This window comes from Perca fluviatilis, chromosome 17 (genome assembly GCF_010015445.1).
Source record: "Perca fluviatilis chromosome 17, GENO_Pfluv_1.0, whole genome shotgun sequence".
Lineage (NCBI taxonomy): Eukaryota > Metazoa > Chordata > Actinopteri > Perciformes > Percidae > Perca > Perca fluviatilis.
In genome coordinates this window covers 24,479,741-24,494,269 of record NC_053128.1, presented here as the reverse complement: position 1 = coordinate 24,494,269, position 14,529 = coordinate 24,479,741, and the positions used below count along the sequence as shown (strand labels likewise).

At 39.6% G+C, this 14,529-nt stretch overlaps 2 protein-coding genes and 1 long non-coding RNA gene across 3 annotated transcripts; 2 read left to right on the top strand and 1 right to left on the bottom strand.

Moving 5' to 3' along the window:
• Positions 1–843: 843 nt before the first annotated feature.
• LOC120544878 (surfeit locus protein 1) lies at positions 844–6,081 on the bottom strand. The gene is made up of 9 exons (XM_039778731.1): positions 5,897–6,081; positions 5,715–5,781; positions 3,470–3,597; positions 3,296–3,378; positions 2,288–2,479; positions 2,106–2,178; positions 1,598–1,760; positions 1,145–1,226; positions 844–1,056 (listed from the first exon to the last, which is right to left on the bottom strand). Exons 1-9 carry the CDS (start codon positions 5,957–5,959, stop codon positions 990–992), a joined length of 918 nt encoding a protein of 305 aa, XP_039634665.1. The 5' UTR covers positions 5,960–6,081; the 3' UTR covers positions 844–989.
• Positions 3,762–4,059, top strand: LOC120544879. Its single transcript, XR_005636592.1, has 2 exons — positions 3,762–3,866; positions 3,979–4,059. It is a non-coding gene; the product is annotated as an uncharacterized LOC120544879 (long non-coding RNA).
• A 71-nt stretch (positions 6,082–6,152) lies between the features above and the next one.
• On the top strand, positions 6,153–9,744 carry surf6 (surfeit 6). Its single transcript, XM_039778730.1, has 4 exons — positions 6,153–6,385; positions 7,601–7,816; positions 7,921–8,003; positions 8,853–9,744. Exons 1-4 carry the CDS (start codon positions 6,295–6,297, stop codon positions 9,540–9,542), a joined length of 1,080 nt encoding a protein of 359 aa, XP_039634664.1. The 5' UTR covers positions 6,153–6,294; the 3' UTR covers positions 9,543–9,744.
• Positions 9,745–14,529: the final 4,785 nt, after the last annotated feature.

The window sequence follows — 14,529 nt, the reverse complement described above, 5'->3', positions numbered from 1 at the left end:
TATTTGTGTTTTTTTAATCTGCTAAATATAGTGTAATGGAAGAATCATATAAGTGTAGATTAATTTACAGCACTGTCTGGGAAATGTATATAGTTTGACTGTCAAAATAAATCGATACAGGATTTTTTTCTTCCTGCAGTTCGGGATGGAAAGTAAATATTTGCAGATAGGCCTGGGTACTGAATTCAGTACTTTAGGCAGGGACCAAATTGCCTCTAAAGTATTGAAAAATGCCTTGTTGTGAGATACCTTGGGAGTAAATCTCAGCAGCAGTTAGCCAATAAGCATGCAGCATGCTTCTACCAACATCTAAAAATGCTGATGGGCTGCCTAGTGTTACACGTCATAGAAGCAGAGACACAGCTTGCGTAGGAGCTGAAATATAAATCAAAAGATTTGTTATGTAATTTCCTTTATAAAATTATCAAAGTCACAGTATTGGTACTGGTAGACTTTTTTTTTTACTATACCTATCCCTTATTGCAGATGTGTGATCATAAGGTGTTTTTAAGGGGGTTCCTTTGCAGTGGGTGATGCAATTGATCAGACTAAAGTGGCATCAGTTGACTGATGGGTTTTAAACATTTGAAAGGAATTTACAATTTCATGGAAAAGTTAAATTTTGGCATAAACAATTTCCTCAGAACTGAAAATCTGAGATGGTACATCAAATTGGTGCACTGCAATATGTTAATGCAGCTCAACTCTGATGTTAAAAACCAACTTGCTCAAATATATTGGTTCATGTTGAAGTGTACAAATCTGCAAAGCATTTATTCTATATTAGTGTTATCAATTTAAGGAAAACTAGTTGGCAACATGTAACGTTACAAGACAAAAGAATGCAAGAGTTAAATTAATTTATTCTCATATTTTAGAATAATCCACAACTATTTACATATTTGTCAGTGAATGTTTGCAGCAGGCTGGAAGGGATAAAGCACATATCAAATACAGCAGCAGTTTGCAATGTTCACTGCATAATCCTATCACAATCTAATCTTCTTGATGAACTTTGCATACCACATGTAGGAGGTTGCTGCACACAAGCCATACCTGAAAGAAACAAATGTTTGTTTAAAAAAAAAATCAGTAAATATAAGTGAGTTGTTTTTAGATACAAGATTTTCTTTTCATCACCAACCATGTAATTATGTACTGCATGTGTTCGTTCCTTAGTGTGACTCTGGTCTGTCCACCTATTGGTCCACCAGGAATTGTGCTCTCTGTGTGATACAAGACATTTCCATTACTTGTGCTACACAATTAACATTAAGATTATTTGTTGGGCTTTTCTGCCTTTATTTGATAGTACAGTTAGGTGAGAGAGAGAGGGGGAAGACATGCAGGAAATCGTCACGGGTCAGATTCGAACCCTGGACCTCTGCATCAAGGCATAAACCTCAGTATACGTGCGCCTGCGCTACCCACTGAACCAGCCCGGCCACAACATCATCTTTATGCAAGCAGGTTTAACCATTATTTTCTGCACACCTGTAGAATAATTATTACCAAGTGTATGAGCTAATTGTATAATTAATCTGATATTCACTATAATGAAAGAGCATAATGGACTTAATGGTTCATAAGAACTTACCGAAGTCGGCATCTATGAAGATGGGCTCAGCTCCAGTAACGCTGCCCATGGCCTCCAGGTCACGGTAATGCCAGCGGTTTCTCTCCACGTCGTTGTTCGGTACAAAGGGTTTGCGGGTCTCTGTCAGCCTAACTACCCCGACCACCTCCACTTCAACCTCCACCTGCACAGGAGCATTACAAGTTGTTAAATAAGTCTGAATAGACTGCAAAGGAATACAAATGTAAGAATGACTGAGGGAAGCTTATGATGAAGCTGTTTCCTCTAATATACATTGTGATAATGGTTTTGGGAGGTTGGTTAAAGCTGGGATGTTACATAGAAATCCCTTTTTAAACTATCTGTGATCAAAATGCATTCTGGTTCTCTTTTGCTGCATCAATTTGGGTTCTTTCTTGTTTTTTAACTCCATCGTGAGTCTGACAATGCTACAGGAGTGCAATGTTAAAACAGTAGAATACTCTTTTGAAAAAAGGTCCTCATCTGCCACAGCATCTGAAATACTAACCTGTCCCTTCAACCTGGTGTCTGGTCTTGTCTTCTGCCTTGGGACGTATCCTCTGTTCACCAGGATTGTGATGCTGCAAGAGAATGTGGCAAAGGTCACTGAGTGTTGGATGTAAGGCGACTTAACTAGCTAACTAACTACAGGGTTAACCCAGAGTAACAGGGTTTTATCTGTTGTCTTACCCGAGGTCGGTACAGTGGAATGGAGTGATAACATTTGCGCCGGTCTCTCCACTTGAAGACAGCGTGCCCGCCTCTCTGGCCTCTTTCTCTGGGTCGACTGGTGAGCGGGGCAGAATGTACAGCTCCTGGGAGTGGTCGTACTGTCCACGCACTTTGACCCTTCTGTACTCAAGGCTGTTCAGCTCATGAGGACTAAGATCCAGAGATCCAGATTATATATATCAATATAAACAGAATTGAATTTTAAAGCTTTAGTGCGTAACTTTTTTATATCAATGAACGTCCGTGCCAAATGAGTTGCTACAAAGCTAATTAAGACTATCAGCTCCACACATCTCTCTCTGGATTTCTCAGTCTGGCTATGTTCAGAAGATTGTGTTGCCCGGCAACTTTCGCGCGCAGAAACTCGAGTGAAGATAATTACCTCTTCTGAGGAGACCATCGTGTTTTTTTTAATCCTCCGTGTCCTCCTTGGCTACTAGCAACTGTGTGGAGGAGGGGTGGGGGTGAAGCGCAGTCACAGAAGGCTTGTATCATGTGGACGCGCCGACAGTGTTCTTGTCATTACTTAGAATTCCTCATGGGGGCGACTACGCACTATAGCTTTAAAGGTTATCTTTAACTGTTTATGTATTGCTCCAGCGTGTGTCCTTTAATGTTTCCACACATAAAAATTAATTTATATATTCATTTATAATATATATGCATATTTGGTAACACTTTACTTGAAGTTATCCACATAAGAGTGACATGACACTGTCATGACACATGAACCCTAACCCTAACTTGTCATGACAAAAACCGAAAGACACTTACTAAAAGAAGCGTTATGTCATAAATGTTTATGACTTGTTTATGTTTATGACACGTTCATGACAGTGTCATGTCACTCTTATGTAGATACCTTCAAGTAAAGTGTAACCAAATAGTTCTATTTCTAAAATCTGCCTCACAAAGTATACAGTGTGTGTCTGTGATTAACAGTAAATGTATCTAACGTGTTCTTACTCAGTAGGAAGAGGAATGGGTTCTGCAGTAGTGAGTCTTTTCAGCTCACTAATCAGCTGCAGTTTCCACTGACGTCGTTTCACCTTAACAGAAACAAAAATAACGGAGTCCACCCAACGACAACATATATATATATTTTTTTAAATGTGACAATGCAAAGTAAATAAGCTGTACCTGCCATGTACCAAGGCCAAAAGTGGTGGCCGGGATGAGCAGCAGGAACCATTTGAGGAAAGAGTCTTCTCCTTTCTCTGCTCCGGCTGCTGTGGAGCTCGACTGTCGCCTGAAGGTAATAAACTTTCCTGGAAATTCACAACACACAAGACAGCACTTTACATTTCCACTGGAAGAATGTGAGAATTGTATGCACAAATGCCATTTAGTTAAGCCTTAGCCTACATGGCACAGTTTAAACCTGATATTGCTGTACATTTTTCATTTCAGTCTCAGTCTGAAACAGTTACAAAATTTGTGAAAATGATTCGATTTGTTCTTTCCTAGTGAGGATAAAGGTGCACTTGCCAAGCTTGTGGAAGCCATCAAGACCAACTACAACGACAGATATGAGGAGGTGAGAATTCATTTGACTTTACTATATGAAGTGTACCAGTCCAAAATTGCATGTTATCACAGACCCAATTGCACCACTTAAACCCTTTTTTTTTATTTTATTTTTTTTCCAGATCCGTCGTCACTGGGGAGGTGGTATCATGGGCCCCAAATCAACAGCCCGCATCACAAAGCTGGAGAAGGAGAAGGCGAAGGCCAAGGAACTGGCAACCAAGCTTGGTTAAATTGTTTGGAATAAAAAATGTATGTCCTAAAATGAGACTTTTTTTTTTTTTTTTTTTTACAGCTCAATACAGTATAATGGAAGAATCATACAAGTTTAGATTAATTTACAGCACTAATGTCTGGGAAAGGTATATAGTTTGACTGTCGAAATAAATCAATACAGGATTTTTTTTTCTTCCTGCAGTTCGGGATGTTTTTTCCCCCATAATTTTCAGAAATTTTACATTAAAATCCTAATTATATTGTTAGTCAAATACCATATACTGTATACAGTACATATATGAACGTTTCCTGATTACAAACAGGCCAGCTGACAGTCTTGCCTGGGCCCAGGACGAGATAAGCTTAGATGGGCCCCCCGCGCCCAGATCTCTCCTTTTTCCTTGCTCTTCCTCTCCCCTGCTCTTCCTCTCCTGTTCCTCTCCTCTCCTGTTGATCTCCTGTACCTCTCCTCTGCTCTTCCTCTCCTCTTCCTCTCCTGCTCCTCTCCTATGCTCTTCCTCTCCTATGCTCTTCCTCTCCTATGATCTTCCTCTAATCTGATCTTCCTCTCCTCTCCTCACATCTCTCACTGAAATTAATGTGATCAGTCTCTGATCCATCCTGCTCAGACTCTCCGACAGGGCAGCGGGCCCCTCCCGCATCTCTCTCTCTCTCTCTCTCTCTCTCTCTCTCTCTCTCTCTCTCTCACCGTAGCCTGACTCTGTCCCTCCTTGGGGGCAGCGGGGCCCCCTCCCGCATCACTCTCTCTGTCACCTGACAGCAGCTAGATCTCTCTCCTCTCTGTCTCATCCTCTCTGACGGAGCTACCAAACTCAACTCTTTCTGTAAAAGAGAACGTGTTGTCTCAGGCTTTTATACAAGCTAATGGACGTTAACATGAGAGCTGGCCTGTTAGCTTACGTTACATGGCTCGTAAACGTTGGCTGCGCTGTTTCTTACCTTGCTCTACGTTGACAGTTCCAGCTTCACCGTCACCACCTTTTTTTTTAAATATTTGTTTAGAAAATCTCTAAGGCCTCTATTTTCTTCTTCTCTTTTCCTTCCTTTTCTGAGCACCGGACTTGTGCTGACCGGACATTTTGCGCATACTGAACTTCAAATCTACTGAAAACAACATCAACTTTTGATAAGTGGCCAAACCATTTTTGTGTTGGGGGTGGGGGGGTTCTTGACCACTATTTCAAGGACAATTAGGAAGAAAACAAATAAAAAGCTTTTATGTAACTCAAATATTACATATTTTTTTCCACAAATAGGCCTATTTAAAAAAATGTTTTTCAATTATTCCATAATTTAATGAGGGCCCAGTTCTGGGCCCCCAGTTCTGCCCCCCCCCCCTACTGTGGGCCCGGGACAACAGACCCATTTGTCCCCCCCTATCGGCGGGCGTGATTACAAACCTTTCATTTCTATTTTTTAAAATTAATTTGAAGTTTACATTATAACTACTAAATCTTATGTTCACAAAATGATACAAATAAGAGCCTATCACCAATCATTTATTTGTCTTAAATAAAAATCCACATGGTAGTTACTGCGTTTTGCCTACATTAGTATAATTAATTGCTATGGACTATTTGCTTTTAAGAATTTTTTTTTCTGTGTAACTGTCCGGTGTCACCTTCTGCACGTTTGAAGAGTGGCAGTCTGGGCAGGAGGAGAGCCCTCTTGATGTAAATGACATGCGTCTGCAATGACATAAAACAGACAGCTCAGAAATCTGCCAACTACTGAAACGTGACATTCACAAGACTCCGTGAAGTTTGGGATGTAAAAAACGCAGATATGAAACAAGTAACTTACCTGTTTGCTTAGTGTCGTTATCACCCTGGTGGAATAAGCCAGCGCGGATTTCAAGGAAGCCATGCTCGGTCAAAACAACAATGAAAAATGGGCTAAGAACTGGATGAGCCCGACTACACAACAGCTACATAACCCTTTTTATTTTTTTTAACAGCGGTACATAACTGATCACAAGGGGGACTTATTCTGGTGTTACTACTTCCGGGTGACGCCCCGCCCCGGCATAATACCATAGCATAATACCCACGTGTGTTCTCTTAATACATCCGTGGTGTGTACAGATGAGAAATTGTTAGTATCTAGTATTCAGTAAGCTCCTGTCTTTGGTGTGTGTGTGTGTGTGTGTGTGTGTGTGTTTTAGCTGCATTAGAAGGCGGCAGCTCGGTTCGTTTGTCGACATGGATCTCGCTTCCAGGGACTCGTATATTCAAAAGCTCGCTAGTAAAGTGTTATCTCAACGAGACCAGGAGCCACAGAAGAGACCCTTTGGTAATGTTAGCTAACTGTTTTAGCACTAACGACATATCCTTGATACATTTTTTCTGTGCTTAAACTGTAAAAAACGATTTGTACATTTATAGTTTATGTGTTAATGGTTGTTGAAAAGACTAAAACTCAATATTTGTCATCAGCATGTGGCTATTACTGCTGTTGACCAAAGGAGGCGCTGCACTATTTAAAAAGCAGCTTTTCCTGATTTAGTAAAGGTATCAGAAATAGGCCAGAGTAATCGATCTACAAAACAAATCGATAACGGTTTTTATAATTCATTAAACATTTGAGTTATTTATTAAACAAATACCAAATATTCTCAATTTCCAGCTTCTGAAATGTGATGATTTGCTGGTTTTATTTTTGTAAATTAAATAGCTTAGATTTTCAGAAATATTTGGCGAGCACAACTGAAGGCATTGTACTATATGAAATTATGACATGTTAAACCATTTTCTGACATTTTACAGACAACAGTTAATTAATTAATCCTGTGCTGAACATGAATTAATTGCACATTAGTGGAGTTTAAGATGATTTGCCTTGTTTAAAAAATGGAAAAAAAACTAAATTCCAATATTGGAAATGTTTGTTATTCTTTGCTGCTTTGTTAAATGCTGTAGGCCCTTTCAGACCTAAAAAGCATTTAAATAAAACAATCGGAGAGCGGAAAATAACAGATTTAAGACTGAACAGCTCATTATTTATAAACATGCATCATAGGAGATCTTTATATTAAGGAGATCACAAGAGATTTGGGTTGGCAATGAGTAGATTAATTAAAAGGAAATAACAGATTGATATCAAAGTGATCGTCAGTTGCAGCCATGAGGAAATGGTAAAACGTCACCAGTGTGACAATTATAACTACAATATAAACAAAACTGAATAATAAATTAATTAATTACATTAATATGATTTTATGTTTGAAATTGATTTGTGTGTCGTTTTGTACAGCAAACGTCATCATTTTTGGATGGGAAGGGTCACCCACAATATCAGCCGCCTTTGGTTTTTGTCTCTAAACCAATAAGACGACTATGAGCTTTTCCCCTTTGGTCACAGAAATTTATCAGATCTTGTTTTTTTTTCTTTCTTTCTTTCAATTTCATGGCGTTGCCTAAGCACGTTTACATTGCTAATCTTAAACTTTAATGACAATTGCAGAACCATTGCATGTGATTATTAATACACGTGTTTGTCTGTGTGCAGCTTATTTCAAGGGTAAAAATGACACGGGTCCTCCAAAGAAGAAGAAAAAGTGTAAAAAGAAGCATTTCAAAGAAAAAGGCATCGATAAGAAACCAGCGACTCCTAAATCCCAACAAAAGCCTTCACCCTCTGCTGCAGCGCAGAAAGGAGCGGCCACAGCAAAACTGAATGGCTCCAAAACTCAGAGCATGAATGGATCTACAACACCGGCTAAAGGTACAGTGATTGTATCCCTTACTCGTTCTTCTCCCGTTATTAAAAATGTTTTAGTGTTTCCTGCCGTCATGTTTAGTTTTTTTTTTTTTTTTCTTCCTTTAAAGGAGGGACTGTAGAGTCCAACTTCTCTACGGTAGATGTACTACGCAAGAGACTTCATGAAAAGATCGAAGAGTCCAGAGGGCAGGTATGCAGTATTTGAAGATGGTGCAAACAATGAAACATACTCTTATCAGTGACATTGTATCCCACATTATCTGAATTATCTGAAGACAGTATACTCCAACCACTGACTCCTCAACTGGAACCAGCTAAATAAGCAAAGCAGGTCAATGTTTACTTAAAATGTTACATTTGAATATTGTATGTTTATTTCTACAACTCATTGATGGAAGAGAAACAGATGCTAATCCTTTGCTGGTATATCTTGAGGCAATTTTGTAATCCCACTCTGGCTTACAGTATTGTACACAGGACAAATGTTAGTTTGTAATAGGCACACCCGTGGGAAGCTGCTCTCTCTTTATATCCCGGTTAGGGTCCTTTCTTTCAGTTAAGCTACATCCACACTACTAGGTTTTCATTTTATGTTTAAATGGCATTGTGAAACCAAAAGAATCTTCGCCCACGCAAAGCATTGTATCAGGAATGATCCCTGTCTATATTAACACACCTGACAACGCATATCACATGACCATTTGAAACGGTGGGCTTGTGTGTGCTGGTGTTAACCGGAAGCAAATTGTTTAAAGTTATTCTGCGTTTTGAAAGTCATGAATGTATAAGTTCAAAATACTTAAACGGTGGAAAAAAGTAAGACCCAGGGATTTATTTTCTTGCACTGACAAACTTTTACTGAAAGGTACGTAAGCATACCTAAACGAGAAGACTGACGTGCATAGTTGTTTCTAAACGTCTCCGTTTCTGCCCGTCCAGACTACAACGTAACCCTGCAGTGTTCAAACTTAAACTTATTTCTACCATAGTTTATATTTGACTATAATTAGATTAATATTTTACACTCATCTTTTGTCAGGGAGCCCCTAAGAATGCAGCATCAGAGGCCGTCCAGGCAAAGCGAGCAAAACGAAAGCTGGAACGGGAGCGCAAAAAGAGGAAGAGAAAAGAGTTTCGGATGAAGAAACTGGCTGAAGAAAGTGGCCAAGAACAGCAGCCAGAGATAAAACAGGAAGCGGAGTGTGCCCCTGCTGCAAGCAAAAGAAATGAAACCGCCATCGTCTTCAACAAGGTGGAGACAGTGGAAGAGGTATACATAGACAAGGTGCAGAAGAAGAAGAACAAGAAACAGAGTATGAAGGGCCAGATAACACCACTGACGGGGAAGAACTACAAGCAGCTGCTCAGTCGCGTGGAAGCTCGCAAAGCAAAGCTGGAAGAGCTGAGGGGGAAAGATGAGGGGAAGGCACGCGAGATGGAGGAGAAGATGAAGTGGACCAACTTGCTTTATAAGGCAGAGGGCATCAAAATCAAAGATGACGAGGAGATGCTGCGCTCCTCCTTGAAAAAGAAGGAGAAGAGGCGTACTCAGCGAAAGAAGCAGTGGAACACGCGTAGTGAGACCATCATAGAGAAGATGCAGCATCGTCAGGACAAGAGGAAGAAGAATATCCAGAAACACAAGAACGTCAAAATGGAAAACAAGAAGAACAAGGCGCGGAAGAGAGGCAGAGTGCTGCCTGAGGACTTGAAAAAAGCATCGCTTTAGAGGGAGTGTGTTATGTGATGTTTTTTGGCAAGACGAGGCAATGTTTAAAAAGGTAAATCGGTCTCTTTTATGAACTATGATTTATTTACATGATCTGAAAGTGCGACTGCAGCACATCTTGTACCCACCTTCCTGTCAAGGATCAATATATGTGTGTTGGCAATAAAATGTGATCCTTCATTATAGTGGACATTAATGATGACTCTATTGTAGAACTTGTTTATTTTACCAAATATCAAACCTGATATACACTAAATCGCTTTGGTTAGATGAGAAGATTGATACTACTCTCATGTTCTCACTCTAAGTATGACGCTAACTTAGCTAGTTGGCTTAGTTAGCTTAGCATAAAGAAATACAAGTAGAATGGACATTGTAGTTCAAATCAACATAGCAGGATTGTTAAAGTGTCAGCCATTTTAGTGTGTGCTATTGCGACTGAAAAGAACTGTCCATTGTAGCGGCTAACTTCTATAATCTAATAAACTGGCTTGCGTCGAGTTGCGGACTCGCTTAGGTGAGGTTTTGCAACAAACAAGCAGTGGAGTTGTACGAAGCAAGGAGAGGTGGCTTAGCAATATGTCTGTTGCCTTGCTGCAAAAGAGGAATTGAACAGTGGTGGAAGAAGCATTCAGATCCTTTACTTAAAGGTACAGTAAGCTGTGCAAAGATTGTTGATATTTGAGCTCAACTGCCAAACCAATGCAACCCAGAAGCACCACCCCCCCAGATTCACAGCCAAGGGGGTAAGCTTCGCTTCAGAACTCGAACCTCCTATGGCGCCATTTTGATGCTACAAAGAGATCACCTCCCGTTAGCATTCCACTGACTGCCATTCATTTTGACGTCACTTGACAGTGAATAACTTTACATCTTAAGTGTTTAAAGACTGTATTTGTCCATTGTTTATTTCTAAAGAAACACAACAATGTATAAAAGGCTCCATTACCTTGTACCTCACGTTATGGCTCCGTAGCAGACGTTTTTGTAAAATTAGGCCAACGATTGTGTCACATAATAGAGGAATTACCGTATAGTACAGGAGAAGCTCGCAGGCAGTTTCGACTTACATGAGCTGTTTAGGATTAATTACTAATGTTAACTAGCATTTTAGTTAGCAATAATTAGCCTGTGCCTACGTTGTCTCCTTACATATACCTACACTCTCCGTCTCTGTAAGATTGGGAATGATTGAGATTTCTCTTGGCACAGCTACCAGAAGATTTACAACTGTCAGACACGTTGCTCACGTCACATTTACGTTGTCTCTGTCAGTTGGAGGCTGCGCAGTAACCCTAGCGCTCACTGGAAAAGTGCTTCTAATACCCTTCACTGGTCTCCATCCAGAGCAGCGGGATCTGTTGGTCCATTCTTATATACTGTCTATGATAACTACTAGCTCCCCTATGCTGCCTCCCCCCCTTCCCCCCACCATCAACCGTCACCGCCTCTTGCCGATTGGCTAGAATAGTGTTTTGTGGCTGGTGCGCTCCTTTGTTGGTTTTCCATTTACACAGTATTAAAGGTGCAGTAAGCGATGCTGCGCAAAGATTGTTGACATATGAATTCAACTGCCAAACTCAACTGAAGAGATATTCGCTGAATTTGACAAAAAGTGTATTGGGTTAACATCACTTACTATACCTTTAAAGTAAAAGTACTAATATCATGCTACCACACTGTAAAAATACTTTGTTACGAGTAAAAGTCCTGCATTGAGGAGTAAAATGTACATTTCTCTCATAGTGGAGTAGAAGTAAGTGGCATGAAAAGTGAAGGCTCAAGTAAAGTACAAGTATCGCAAATTTGTACTTAAGTACAGTACTTGAATAAATGTAGCCTACTTTGTTAGCCTACATTTCACCACTGGAATTGAGGATTGATGGATTTAACCGATTCTTATGAATCGGTTAAATCCATTTATGGTTAAGTCATCAAATTCTATTCATAAGATGATAAATTAAAACCGGAGTTGTCAAACTAGTGAGTGTGAATAGCAGCAAAAACAAACTGCGCCAACCTGCACCACAAAACATAACAGTGTTCCAGCCAATAACCGACAAGAAGGAGTTGGGGGGTTAGTGCGCGGAAGGGAGGGGGAGGGGACGGGAGGTTTTGTTTGACAATACTTCGAACATCAATAACTGACCTCACCCAACATCGCTTAGAGCACCTTAAAGGTATGGTTAGCTGCGTAAATATTTGACATTTGAACTCAACTGCCAAACAAATGCAACCCGGAAGCACCTGACTTCTCCCCATATCCTCCCAAGTTTGTCCAGGAGGCTTTTTGTAAAGCTGTGAGTGGAGGACCCCAAATGCACCAGTATACCCGAGCTTTTGTAAGTGGAAACATTTGGGAACACTTCTGTTTCTGTCAGTCAGAAAACAAAAGTTTAGTTCAGTAGCAGTGTATCAAACAGACAAATGTACAAAATAGAACAAACAGCGAGAGTCTTTTTAAGTATTTTCTTTACTTGGAACAAGTTGCAGAACAAATGTCGAGAGCTCCCTTATGTTTACATGTCATATCTCATATCTCTTGTAAAAAGTCTGGCTAAATTCTTCAGTAGGATTTCTGCGATTGTAGAAGTGGCGATGAAGTAGAAGTAGTAAGTGGCATGAAAAGTGAAGGCTCAAGTAAAGTACAAGTACTGCAAATTTGTACTTACAGTTTTTCACGATCGCTATGACAATTTTTTCAATACTTTTAACAACTTTCCTAAACTGTTAACGCACCAACACACCTACAATACACGATTGGCAAAACAGTTAATTTCATGTTCAAAATCACACATTGTAAACTAAACTCCAACACTAATTTTCAAAATACAATAATTCACTAACACAATACACTATGTTTACCAAAACAATGCAATCATGTCTCAAAATCAAATAATTCTTGCAAAACACTAACACATGTTCTCTCCCAACAGGAACATTTAGTCAATCATAGCACAATGTCATACAAAACACTAACATCCCGTGGAATTACAGAAACTGCATTATTTTATATGTGTCAGTCAGGTCTGCCCTTATAGAATAGACAATAGTGATTGTATTGATCATAGATTGTGTTTTGCACTGCAGTTTCTCTTGAAGCCTCTCTACATTTTTGTTTTGTTGGGTTTAGTAAAATTTTTTCAAAGAATATTTTTTGGGCATTTCCACCTTTATTTGACAGGGCAGCTAGTTGAGAAAGGGGAAAGAGAGAGAGAGGGGAAAGACATTCAGTAAATCGTCACAAGTTGGATTTGAACCCTGGACCTCTGCGTTGAGGAATAAACCTCCAAGTATATGTGTGCCTGTTCTACCCACTGAACCAACCCGGCCACCATTTTGTTTCTTTTGCTGCAGAGATTCAATACAAAAAATGATTGACCCATCTCAGAGTAGCTTTATAGAATTTGGGGTTTATGAAAAAAAGGAGACAGAGACAGAATTTACCTGGTACTCCTCTTCCTCTCCCTCGTGAAGGCATTTTTCTTATTTTCTGTGTTCATCTACAGTATATTGTTCAAATAGGTCCTCTTTTACTGTACTACCATATGATCATGCGATTGAAAGAACCTCAACACCTGAGTGTGTTTCCTAGAAGGGAATCAGCTGTAATTGATCTATTTGCATAACTTCAATCAGTTGTTTCTCAATAAATGCATGTATAAAATGCAGGGGATATATTTGTGTTTCAATTTACAATATGATCAGCTGTTCACTTTGACTTTAGCCTATAAGTTAGGTTTAGAACATGATGTTATCTGTTCTGACATACAGTGTGAAAGCATCTGTAAATTTGGCAGTGAAGATCCATTGTTTTGCTTTTGGTGGAGCTTGTGTGTAAAAGAAGTTCCAGCATTTTAAATTTGTGTTTACTGTATGCATTTTATGTCAAAGCAACTTGAAATGTGTTAATTGTATAGCCTACACAGACAGATGTTGTGCTAACTGTGTTAAGAGTTTAGGAAAGTTGTTAAAAGTATTGAAAAAAGTGTCATAGCAATCGTAAAAAACTGTAAGTACAGGGGTCCGTTCCAGGAAGGAGGTTTAACAAACTCTGAGTCTAACCCTGATGTCTGAGTTGATTTACCCTGAGATGAGAAACTCTGAGTTTTCGGTTCCAGAACAGCTGATTTGAGTTGGTTCAATCAACTCAGAGTAGGTTCACTCAGGGCAGTATGAATGGAGCCATGATTCTACGATTCACCATGGCAACAACCACAAACAAACGGGTCGGCGGAAATACTTATGCGCACAAACAGCGAGTTTGAACCATTTGAACATGCATTTCGTGAAAAAAAAGCAACACAGCGGCTGCTGCTGCAAAAGAGAGAGAATTGGTGTGCGAGAAAATTGCTGCTTGAGTCAATGCGTACGCATTAACAGTGTATTAATTTCTTTAACTTATATTTCTGGTGAAACAATTGTATTACACCTATAATTTCATTTAGGTTCAATCCTGCGGGTGAAAAAGTACACTACAGGCTACTAATCCCATTCTGAGGCTGCAGCACCATATCGTTAACAGAACTATAATCATTTATTTCTTTTTAATGGCTCTCACTGGTTTGTGTCCAGGGAACACTACAAAAACGTTTAAAAAGTGTTTCAGAGCGAGTCACACTTTTCTGACTGCTCTGCGTGGCTTTACTATTACAGTACGATCCGCTACTGTTATAAAGAAAACTGCTGTTTGCAAAAAATGTAATGCGACACAAAGAATCTGCTTGGATGTTAAAGCCTGTCCATGATGGTTGATGATATGAGGACGGATAAGGTAGCCCATCTACATATCTGATGGACTGTGATAAAAAATACCTCTCAAATTGGTTATGTGGAAATGAAAATACATCTATAGTCGGGACTCAATATCATCACCCGACGTAAACTCTGTGAATTAATACAGCTTTTTCATCAACGGGATCGTTGACAAAAGGACATGACATGTTTGAGAAAACGTTTTAGCCTATAGTATGCCTAACATAAACCA

Bases quoted from the DNA above. Each gene is read 5' to 3' on its own strand.
- LOC120544878 (XM_039778731.1), bottom strand. From the start codon at position 5,959: ATGGCTTCCTTGAAATCCGCGCTGGCTTATTCCACCAGGGTGATAACG. The intron at 3,598-5,714 runs GTGACACCGGAC...GTGAATTTCCAG, and splicing joins ACTCTTCAAACGTGCAGAAG to GAAAGTTTATTACCTTCAGG. The intron at 2,480-3,295 runs GTAAGAACACGT...TCTGGATCTTAG, and splicing joins CCCATTCCTCTTCCTACTGA to TCCTCATGAGCTGAACAGCC.
- surf6 (XM_039778730.1), top strand. From the start codon at position 6,295: ATGGATCTCGCTTCCAGGGACTCGTATATTCAAAAGCTCGCTAGTAAA. The intron at 6,386-7,600 runs GTAATGTTAGCT...GTCTGTGTGCAG, and splicing joins GCCACAGAAGAGACCCTTTG to CTTATTTCAAGGGTAAAAAT. The intron at 7,817-7,920 runs GTACAGTGATTG...CTTCCTTTAAAG, and splicing joins ATCTACAACACCGGCTAAAG to GAGGGACTGTAGAGTCCAAC.